A 10874-nucleotide genomic window follows, 5' to 3' on the forward strand; every position below is an offset into this window, starting at 1 on the left:
TCAAATATATACGAGATATAATCCTATGTGGTTCAAATGCAATCATGTACAGTGTGTGTTTATTATTAGCTCTGCGCAACTAATTGTTGCTTGTAGTTTTGGTTATGGCGTGTTAGTGTAATAATAAAAAAAAAAAAAATGTACAATCACTCAAGCCAGTGACCAACAAATTTGTGAGATTAACACTTATAATCCTAATCTACTTATTTTCTTTGTTTACTTAACAAAATTGACTAGGTTGTTCGTTTTTATGACATAGATATTCAAGTTTAGAAATGCTAGTTTTTATTTTAAAATCTAAACGAGAGCTATAAACTATAAATCAGGTTTTATTTTCGGATTTTCCACCAGAAGTACATAATTTTTCTTCCTAAGAAAGGAATGAATTATCATCAATTTATTTTCTTGGTGTGTCGTGAAAAATTAAAAACAAATCCATGGTTCCTTGTTAACAATTATGCCACCTCCCGAGCACCACGCACAACTTTCATTGCCTGAAAAAGGAAGGAAAAAAATGTAGGTCAAAATTCTTACTTGATTCCTACAGATTTAAGTCCAAGTCAAGGGCTTAAAAATAATGAAATTTTCTTACCTCTTGATTCCAATCAGTGCATAAGTTTACTGTAACAAGTACCACAACTTGAACAGAAAGTCCACATATGATACCCATCCAAAGCCCCTAATTAAAACCAAAATTCCACAAATCCAATATTAATATACAAGAGAGAGATCAATAAATATCTAATATATTTGAAATATACATAATGAAAATGTTAAGGACACTGTGTGTATATATATATATATATATATATTTTTTTTTTAATACAATTGTTGATATGATATTTGTGAATACTGATTAGAATGTCATTTTCGCTTAAAACCACAACTGACACAATTTTTATGATGTTGTGAAAAGGAAAATGTCTATATCTGTCTTGAATGTGGGCGCATGGATTGCTCTCAAGTGGAGTTGTATGGGATTAAAACCCAATTCAAGTTTCCTACTTGGTTGCTGAAACCAATATGGCTTTGAAATCATTGATGAATGCAAAATAGTGCTGTGACCCACTCAAATAAAGGCATAAACTTATGCCGAATTATACCCTTCTATTATCCCATATATATAAGATCCTTTGTAGTGCGGCAATTATAATTCTCAAACTCTAGCAGCCTCATATATAAATATTTGTGGTTTGGTTTTTTTTAGAGAGTATTTGTGCCACTATTAGCCGCTCCATTTCTATAGTAGGACTTTCTTTGTGTGTGCTTGTGATTTATTTTTTTAATGCATGAGAGAGAGACTCACTATGCCTCCAAAATGGAAGATGAAAGCAAAGAGCACAGCAGAAGGAATTCCCACAAAATAGTAAGCACCAAGATTTATAAATGAACATAGATTTTGCCACCCACATCCTCTAGCAGCACCTAGATAGCCAAAATAACATTAATTACAATAAAAGCAATTGAATCAAAGTAAGAAAAATCAAACAATTATTAATAATTGAACTTTGAGTAGTACTTGTGACGAGATTTTAAGACCTGAAAGTACACATTGGAATCCATCCAAGAAGTCTGATAATGCAAGCAGTGGCATCATTTTAGCAACGTATTTGATAACTTCTTCCTCTTTGCTATAAAGCTTTCCCCAGACATTGCGAACCAGAAGTGTAGTGATTCCTATCGTTGTACCCTCTAACAGGGCCAATGTGATCATGACTCGAAGAGCCAAAAGTGCACCATGTGGGCACCCAGCACCCAACTCATTTGACACTCTTGTACTATATATAATAGTAAGAAGAATCTTTTAGTTTTTGAGGGCAGTGCAGAGACTTTAGGAATTGATAATGGTGTTTTAAGTGTGAAAATCCATGTAAACCATGTCACTAAGACACTAACCTTATAGCACCTCCAAGACCAACAGAAATCATATAAACCATCCAGCATGTGTTAAGGCTGCAGGACAATTACACATGAATTTCTTTTTGGCTGCATAGATATATATTTTACCTCAAGAAAGGTTATAAGAAAATATAAGGTATATGAATGTGCTCATTCTTTGATTTTTATCATTGCAAAGATTAAGAAAGTGATAAAAAATACCTTATTGATAATACTGATGTCTCTAATTTTGGATTTGGAAGAAGTCCAGACAAGAGAACAACCATTTCAAAGGACCAATATTCAAGACTGTTAATCAAAATTTCCAAAGTTAATAAAAAGAAGTAAATAATTCAATAGAAGTGACTTTTTGATGTAGCAATTACAATTTTATATACATTTTGTTACAGTTTGTTTTGAGTTCGAACCCTATCTCTACTTATGCACACAAATCAATGAGATAAAAGATAAAAAGGTCAATTTTTTTGGCAAACAGAAAGCATATTATTGGTGAGGGACAGATAAAAACTTACCAAATCATAATTGCTGAAGGAACAGCTAGCTTTATGAAGCTAAGAATATCATGCAAGGATTCTTTGGAAAACCCAGTCCAAGTTTTCAAGAAAGCTTGAGAAAATCTTACATAAATTGCCAACAAAAGCACATTAACCCAATTGGAAATGGAAATTGCCAAGGCAGCTCCTTTAATCCCAAGCTTGATTTTAAACACAAGAACCCAACAAACAAGAACATGTAGCAAAGCTGTGAATCCAGAGCTTATCAACATAGGAATAACATTGTTTTGTGTTTGTAAAAATCTGTTTAGGCATTGAAGGAGACCATAGGCAAAAAGGCTTGGGATCATCGAACGATTGAAAATTCCAGCTTCAGTAGATATTTCATGGTCTTGGCCTAGTGCAATGAGAATGGTGCTTGTGTGATACCAAATTGTTGCTAGAGGAATGCTTAAGGCTAAAAGGGTTAGCATAGCTCGTTGTGTGTGAACACCAAGCATGTGGTACTGTTTTGCTCCATAGGCTTGCCCACATAATGTCTCCAATGCACTTCCCATTCCTAGCTATAAGAAATTTTTGAAAGATAGGAAATTGAAGATAATGTAATAGAGATGAGAATCTGCATCAAAATGCTACTTTATGATGAAAAATGGGGATGATGCATGTAAAAGGCACAAAGCTTTATTAAGGTCATTAATCTAATTAGAACAAATTTTGACCAAAACTAGGAAATTGTTTTTAACTACTTTATTTAGATTTGTAAAAAATTAAACCTCAAGGCTATAAAAATTAAATAATTAACCCTATATTTTCAAAAGTAACAAATTAAATCTCAGCTAATTTAAGTGGAACGACATTGTCTTCTGAGTTTAATATAGGCTGAAGGTTTAATTTGTTACTTTAAAATTAAAATATTTAATTTATGACCTCTTAAGATTTCAGTGTTTATTTTATTACTTTAAAATTAATGATTTAATGTGTTATACACTCTTTTCTCAAAAAACAAAATTGTTATACTTATACACTCCCATCCCCTCTCCTCTACGTGCGTGTGTGTCTGTTTGTTTGTAAAAAACGAAAAAATTTCTACACTTTTTTTTTTTAAGAAACATGTCATACCCTAAATTATAGAATTTTAATTTAAAGTGTATTTTTCCCATGTATTCTCCTTTTTTTTTGGGTAAACACCCCATGGATTCTTATTGTGCACTGACCACCAGCTTAACCTGTAGGTTGTGCGGGCCACGGTTTAATCTTATTCCTATTTACAGTTTACGGTCCAGAGTCCAGACTGGAAGTAAAAATCCACTGACACGGTATTGGACCCAATTTTCTATATTTATTTCAAGCCCATATATATATGGACTTATTGAACAAAAAGGGCCATAAACAACCCATGAGGTACGCCTTTCAATTCTAGCATAAGATAGAGGGGTTAAATTTTTTTTTTGGGGATACTATAGGGGTTAAAATTTGGAGACTATTCTATAGGTGATGTATATTAGGCTTTTTAATTATATTCATATGGTCATATTAAATTTAGTTTTTACTAGAAAAAAAATTATTTGAGTTGTTTTAATCAATGCAATCAAGTACTTGAATATAATTAGAACCTAAGATATATGATACATAAAAGAGTCATACTATGGATATTACAAATTTTAACATGTAATTAATGTATCAAACTATCAATAAGTGCAAAACTGTAGTTTAAATATTCATTTATTATTTTTTTAAAATTTACTAATCACATTAATTATTAGTTTATTACATCAGTTTTTAAAGACCGTGTAATAAAATTATAGTATATATTTTTAACATTTTCTTTGAAAAAGCTGTATCTAAAGTTTTTACTTCTTATCCAAGAGTTTTGTAGATTAGTGGAGTAGCCTTGTCTCCTTAATTAGGAGAAACAAGAGTTCAAATGATAGAATCCTCCTATCTTATCGTGATGATCTTCAACATTTCAACGCTAGCTAGCTTATCATGAATTTCATGGTCATGTTGCAGTTGTGATTACCGTTGATCACCACAAAAATAGTCTACAGTACAAGAGATATTAACCTCATGAAAGAGAACCCACTTACCAGGACAGTGTAACCAGTGACTGAAGCAAAGGAAGATCCCATGGAAGCACCAGAAAGAGGCAGCTCTCCTAAATGACCATTGAACATCACTGATATAACTTGTAAGCTGTACTGCAATATACTAACGGCTATGAGAGGCCCTGCTAGCCCTAGTTGCTTTCTTGTTTCTTCAACAAAATTTGCTCTTCTACACCAATCTTTTTCTGATCTTTCTTCTCCTTCCATTTCATGGCTTCTTTCATTGGTCGTAATTAGATTAGATCCAAGACCTGAATATTCTCCTCTTTCCATTCTCAGTACCTTTAGCCAAAGTGAGATGGAGGATGGAGGTGAATATTCATTATAACGTGATATAATATCGCTAAATATAAAATAATTAATAACCGGACAAAAAATTTTCACCAAAAAAAAAGGGGGGGGGGGGGGGGAAAAAAAATGTCACACGCATCTTTAATTAGTATAATATATTAACTCAAAACTTGTGGTTGACACCAATTAGTAACAGTAACACAAACTAACCAATGACCTTTAGATCAAATAACATTATTTGGTGTTTCTAACAAATATATTTAAGATTCAAATCCATTTTTCCTCTTAAAATGTATCAAAAATTAGTAACGCACCCATAAAAAAAAGGAAAAAAGAAAAGAAAAGAAAAGTAACACAAAACAAAAATTTTGTTTTCTGATCCTCATTGTGCAAATTAATTAGGGAATAATAATTCTACATATGTTTCGTGTAATCTTCAGTTGAACTTGGATCAAATTTTCAGGTCAATCTAATAAACATATTTAAGGTTCAAACTCTCTCTCTTACTTAAAATGTAATATGTCCAAATTGAAAATTATATTAAAAAAACAAGAACTTTCATGAATTTGAGGGTGAAGGATACTAGAAAAATTTGTGGTTTTGAGACAAGCTGAAAAAGCAGATGCCAAAGTTTTTGTGGCTTAAATTCAAGGATGCACGGACGCGGCTCCCAGGCCGGCGCACCCGCGTCCGACGCGGCGGGACGCGGCGACGCGGGAGGGACGCCGCAGACCGCGCGTCCGTCCCGCGTCGTGCCGCGTCGCGCCACGTGGCGGATCCGACTCGGGCCGATGCGGGCAAAATCGGCGCCGACGCGGCCGAAATCGGCGCCGACGCGGCCCAAATCGGGCCGAATCGGTCCGTATCGGCCATATCGGCCGGCGACCGATACGGCCGATACGGCCGAAACATGCCGGAATCGGCCGAAACAGGCCGAAATCGGCCGTGAAAATCGCCGGAGAGGCCGAAATTCTGGCCTCAGATGCGTTTCTTGCCTTATTCTTTCTTTGTTTTGTGAATCAAGTATATTAATGTGTTTTTTAAGAATATTTTAATAGTAAAAATATATAGAAAATATAAATAAAAATATTTTTAATAATTTTTTAATTGCTGAGTCCCGCCGCACCCGCACCCTACTTTTTCAAAAATTGCCGAGTCCCGCACCCGCACCCGCACCCGAGTCCCGAAACGCACCCGTGCTTCATAGCTTAAATTGTTCTTATCTCCTACTGTCGTGTTAGATCCCGACCATGCATCGTACTGAATTTTTTCATTCCACTTCAATTATCTTGGCTAAACAAAATGTGCAATGATGAGACTGTTTTATTTATTTCTTGAGAGAGTACATAACATACGGATTTCACCTTAAGGACCAAAACAAATTAATAGAAACAAGCAGCAAAAGAAAGCTGCACAAACTGCAAAGCAGATACTCAAGGGGAAAAAAAAACTACAAAGCAGATTAAGGTATTTAATTGGCCCCATTAAGCTACTAGCTAGCAACCCACTATGAAATCAAAGGTACTCCTAAGCACAGCAAAATTACCCTAGTTCAAAAACAGTGAGAAAGGGACGCATGTCATCTGCTACAAAGATTCTATTCACGAGAGAACTCTTTACTTTCCTAGAAGCCACTACTCTATGCCTTATATTTAATTAAATGAAGAAGACTTTCTTGGGTTCTTGATATACTATCATCTTAATATTTTGTATGTATAGAGTAAGGTGTCAATTTTGTACTGAAAACCATTTCGATTTGACAAAAAAATGGTATGTTTTGGTACCGGTTAATACTGGTGTACCATTTTAGTTTTACTTCTATTTTATTATTAAATGAATAAATATTTTATATAATTTATTAAAGATATTGAAAATTGTAATTAAGTCCATCTGAGATTTTTGATGAGAAGTCCATTCCAAATTAATATGTTCAGCTCCAGCCAAGTGTTAAAACTCAATATAAATATATATTAACTACTGATTTGAGAAAGAAAAAAAAATTAAATCAAAACTTATAATTAGTAACTTAATATTTGCCACCTGGATCTAAACTTTTACTATTCATAACATTAGTATTAATGAGATAAATATATGTATTTTCATGTATTAATTATCTATAGGTGAGGCACAAGGAATTTTATATGGTTAAATTTCTAAAACTAATAAAAAAATATTGTTTTGGTATGGCATTCCTGCTCAAGTTTAATTGCTTTTGTAATAATTAAAACAAAAAAGAATTAGCAAAAGGCAAAATACAAATTTAATAACACCCACAATCAAGAATTAAAAAAAAAAGTGTTTAAATAAGTTAAAATAATTAAATATTTATAAATTTATTCAAGCAATAAGTTCCTTTTTAAAAAAAATATTCTAATCTTAAAAATTTATATCTCATCTATTTTTAATGACATATAATTGAAGTTGATTCTCCAAATAGTAAACTACCTTTAAGTATTATATATGACAAGTTTAATGTAAATCGAATGTTATCTATTATAAAATCCATGAACTTATGTCCATAAATTTAGTGGCGGTGCCACGTTAAGGGCAGGGTGGTCCCAGGACCACCCATAACCTGATTATATATATATATATATAATAAAAAAAATTTATTTGAATACCCTTTAAAAATTTTTTTGGAACACCTTCAATTTTTTTTATGCCAATAAAATTAAATTTTGCTCCTTTATTTGTTCTACTTTCAAGAAAAAAGAAAAAGTCCAAAAAAAGTATTTTAACTAAAATCTAAAAAAGAAAAAAAAAAATTTAACATAGCAAGCCCACCACAGGGGAAAAAAAAAGTCTAACATCAATCCTAAACAAAACTAACCCAAACGAATTCTCAAAAAAATTTTAGTTAAATTTTTATTGACTAAATACGCCCAACCCAAACGGATTCTCAAAAAAATTTTAGTTAAATTTTTATTAACTAAATACGGCCAACCCAAACGGATTCTCAAAAAAAAAAAAAAAAAAAAAAAAACCAACCAAAACCCAAATTACTAATACGTATCCACCAATTGATCAAAATCATCAAATGGAAAAGCAAATTAGCAAAACTGAATTCAGAACTGAACTCCTAACCTAAATGAAAAAAACCTCATCGACGATTAAGTTCTAAGCACATCGGCACGACGGTGCCTCCGCCTGGACTACCTCAAACTTGAGTAACAGAGCACATCGGGCCTCAAACTCGAGCAACAGCGATGGCGAGATCGGAGATCGGATCAGAGATTGCTTGGCTTGCCTCGTCGCCTCGACGTGCTGCTGTAGTGCCACCCCTTAGGCCTTAAGGTATTTCAGTTCTTTACTTCTCTCTCTTTTTCTCTATCAGTCTATCTCATCTAAATCTTACATCTTTGGCTTTGCTAATTGTTGTACTCTGATCTGAGAGTGGCTGTGTGAGAGCGGAGCTCTCTCTTTCTTTCTCTTTGAACTGAAATGAGATTCTCTTTATCTCTCTGTTTCTCTATGTCTAAATGTCTAATTGCCTTTACTTTATAACTTTATTTGACATTTTGACTTTATTGGATTGTGAGTTTGTTGTTTTGTGTATTGTGAATTTTGTGTGTTGTGAATGTTTTATATGTTTAATATTTTGTGGAATGTTGATTAGCTCTTGTGACTCTTGTCTGTTGAGTGGGTAGTGGATGGGGGCCATGGGGCCGTGGGGTGGGATATTTGAATTGGGGAAGTGGACAGGTAGAGGTAGTAAATGCTGAAGGCATGCAGAGGCAATATAAAAGACAAAAAATTAAATTATGTTAGGCACTAGGCAGTAGGTTGAGCTGTGGATAATGCACATGGGGTGTGTGCTAATGAGTAGGGTGTGTGCTAGACTGCTAGTAGTCAGTAAAGAAAAATAATGAACCAACTAAACAACAATAATTAATAATTTAATTAACCAATACATTATAAAAGACAAACAAATTAAAATATGGTAGGCAGTGGATTGAGCCGTGGATAATGCACAGTGGGTTGTGTAATTTATACTCCTTAAGGGACACCCTAAGAAAAATTCTTGAAGTTGCTGCATAAACTTATAATGTGTCAGTTTTGTTAATTTGTGTGCATGATACAAAAAATTACAAACAAGTAGTGTAACTTGAATTTGATTATCTTAATAAGATAATTATTAATCTCTGATTATCTTGATAGTTATACGAGATGTAAATTGATATATTTTTTTTCTAAATAAACTAGAGTGGAAGGATTTAAACTCAAGCGTTATATTCATAATGAAAATTGGGTGATGCCACTAAGTCACAAATTAATGTAGTATTTTATTTATTAATTTTTTTACAGATGTAACTTGAATATATATAAACATTTCGAAGGTGTAACTCGAACATGTGTAAGCATTTTGTTACACGGGTACTGATTTTGTAATTTACAACTACATTTTACTGTTTTGCGTATAGTATACAAATTTGAACAAGTGACTCTAATATGGTAAGACAAAAATTTCAGATTGAAAACATGTTTTGGCTGTGAAGTCTTAATTAGGCAGCATAATATTGCTATTAACATGCCTTACTGCTTTGCGTCTCCTCTCTTCTACTCAAATATTAAGGAGTGGCTCCAATAAGAATGACAAGTACTATAGGCAATCCATGAATTTGAACATATAGTCTTTTGTTTTGCTCTATGCCTTATGCATTAATTTGCATGCCAAAAACAAAATTGTAATTTTTATAAATACAATAAAATTTAAATCTGTAACATCTTCTAATATGATTATTTTTTTATTAGTCTAAAATGCAAAACTAACCTTCTAAGTTTATTTAGATTTCATTTCAGTCCTCTAATTTTGCTTTTGTTCATTTCTGTTCTTTAACTTTCAAGTTTATTCAATTAAGGCTTTTCCATCAACTTTTATTATATGTTGTTGTTAATTTTTCAATTTTTTAAATTTTTCTTCAAAATTTTAAATTAAAAAAAATTCAACTAATGATTGAAAAATATTTTTCAGATTTTGTTTTTCAAAAAATCTTAACAAAGGTTATCGAAAAGGCCTTAATTGAATAAATCTGAAACTTAAAGGATTGAAATAAACAAAAGCAAAGTTAGAGATTTGAAATGAAATCCGAAAAAAGTTAGAGGGTCAGCTAGCTTTATATTTTAGAATTTTTATTATTAAGTCAAGACATTAATAAATATATAACACATCTTATTATTCCACGAGGAGAAATACCTTACTAATTGAATTAATTAGAATCCATTTATGCATGAGAGAGAGAGAGAGAGAGAGAGAGAGAGAGAGAGAGAGAGAGAGAGAGAGAGTTAATAATCGGAGAACATGTCTTTATTTTCGTGGTCTTGTAAAGCCCAATCGGTTTGACTCTCTACTAAGCTTCAAAATTCTACGATTTATCTTAATAGCAATTGGTGGTAGATATAGGATTACAACAAGGCACCGACACCCAGGCATGAATTATTGATCCTGGGAGAAAAATTACACACTATTGACTTTACAACTGTGATAAGGCTAATGATCTCACCCTTATCATAATTATTAGATCACGGCCAATTTTATTTGTATGCCCCAAAGGTGAAAGCTGTCATCAAAAGAATGCCGCCATATGAAGCCAAATGTAACACTATTACACAACAAGAGCTCGTTTGTTCTTTTCTATTTTGTGGGACTGTGAGATGTATCTCTTCAACTCAAAATCAACTGATAATAAGGAAAATACACGAGAATATTTTACAGTATATAGCATTACGTCTACTGCTTTGATTTTAAAGTGATTATAGAGAGTCGAATTTGAATTGTAATACTAACATATTTGATTGAAATGACATTTACCACTAAATATTCCTTGAATACACGTATGCATGCAAGTGTGTTCAATTAGTATGCCGCGCCATATATGTGAAGCCAAATGTTGCGAACTATTTAATTTTAACACATTTGGTTTGATTGTGGAGCCTAGGAAAAAATTTGTTGGATGCACATGGGATCGGAATCTTTAGTATCATCATGATGAAAATTATATTACAAAGGCCAAAGGGATCACAGCCAAAAAGTAATTAAAAATCCATACCAAATCAAGGGGGCAAAAAATTAGCGGCCAATTTTGTG

The 10874-nt window shown here is 32.7% G+C and overlaps 1 protein-coding gene across 4 annotated transcripts; it reads right to left on the reverse strand.

Annotated features, from left to right (window-relative positions):
* Nucleotides 1-262: 262 nt before the first annotated feature.
* Nucleotides 263-8272, reverse strand: LOC126716480 (protein DETOXIFICATION 16-like). 4 transcript variants are annotated; one of them, XM_050417307.1, is made up of 9 exons: nucleotides 7889-8271; nucleotides 4481-4780; nucleotides 2412-2956; nucleotides 2101-2187; nucleotides 1897-1953; nucleotides 1540-1778; nucleotides 1307-1425; nucleotides 593-679; nucleotides 263-494 (listed from the first exon to the last, which is right to left on the reverse strand). In XM_050417307.1, the coding sequence occupies exons 2-9, from the start codon at nucleotides 4769-4771 to the stop codon at nucleotides 456-458; spliced, it is 1464 nt and encodes a 487-aa protein (XP_050273264.1). In that variant the 5' UTR covers nucleotides 4772-4780; nucleotides 7889-8271; the 3' UTR covers nucleotides 263-455. The 4 variants fall into 4 exon arrangements, with proteins under 4 accessions (XP_050273264.1, XP_050273259.1, XP_050273266.1 ...); XM_050417302.1 differs by having other exon boundaries at nucleotides 7874-8271; XM_050417309.1 differs by lacking the exon at nucleotides 2101-2187 and having other exon boundaries at nucleotides 7874-8272.
* Nucleotides 8273-10874: the final 2602 nt, after the last annotated feature.

This window comes from Quercus robur, chromosome 1 (genome assembly GCF_932294415.1).
Source record: "Quercus robur chromosome 1, dhQueRobu3.1, whole genome shotgun sequence".
Taxonomy (NCBI): Eukaryota; Viridiplantae; Streptophyta; class Magnoliopsida; order Fagales; family Fagaceae; genus Quercus; species Quercus robur.

Excerpts from the sequence above, each read along its gene's own strand:
- LOC126716480 (XM_050417307.1), bottom strand. The coding sequence starts at position 4,771 with ATGGAAAGAGGAGAATATTCAGGTCTTGGATCTAATCTAATTACGACC. Across the intron at positions 2,957-4,480 it reads TCACTGGTTACACTGTCCTG|CTAGGAATGGGAAGTGCATT; the intron begins GTAAGTGGGTTC and ends AATTTCTTATAG. Across the intron at positions 2,188-2,411 it reads CCTTCAGCAATTATGATTTG|TCTTGAATATTGGTCCTTTG; the intron begins GTAAGTTTTTAT and ends TTTGATTAACAG.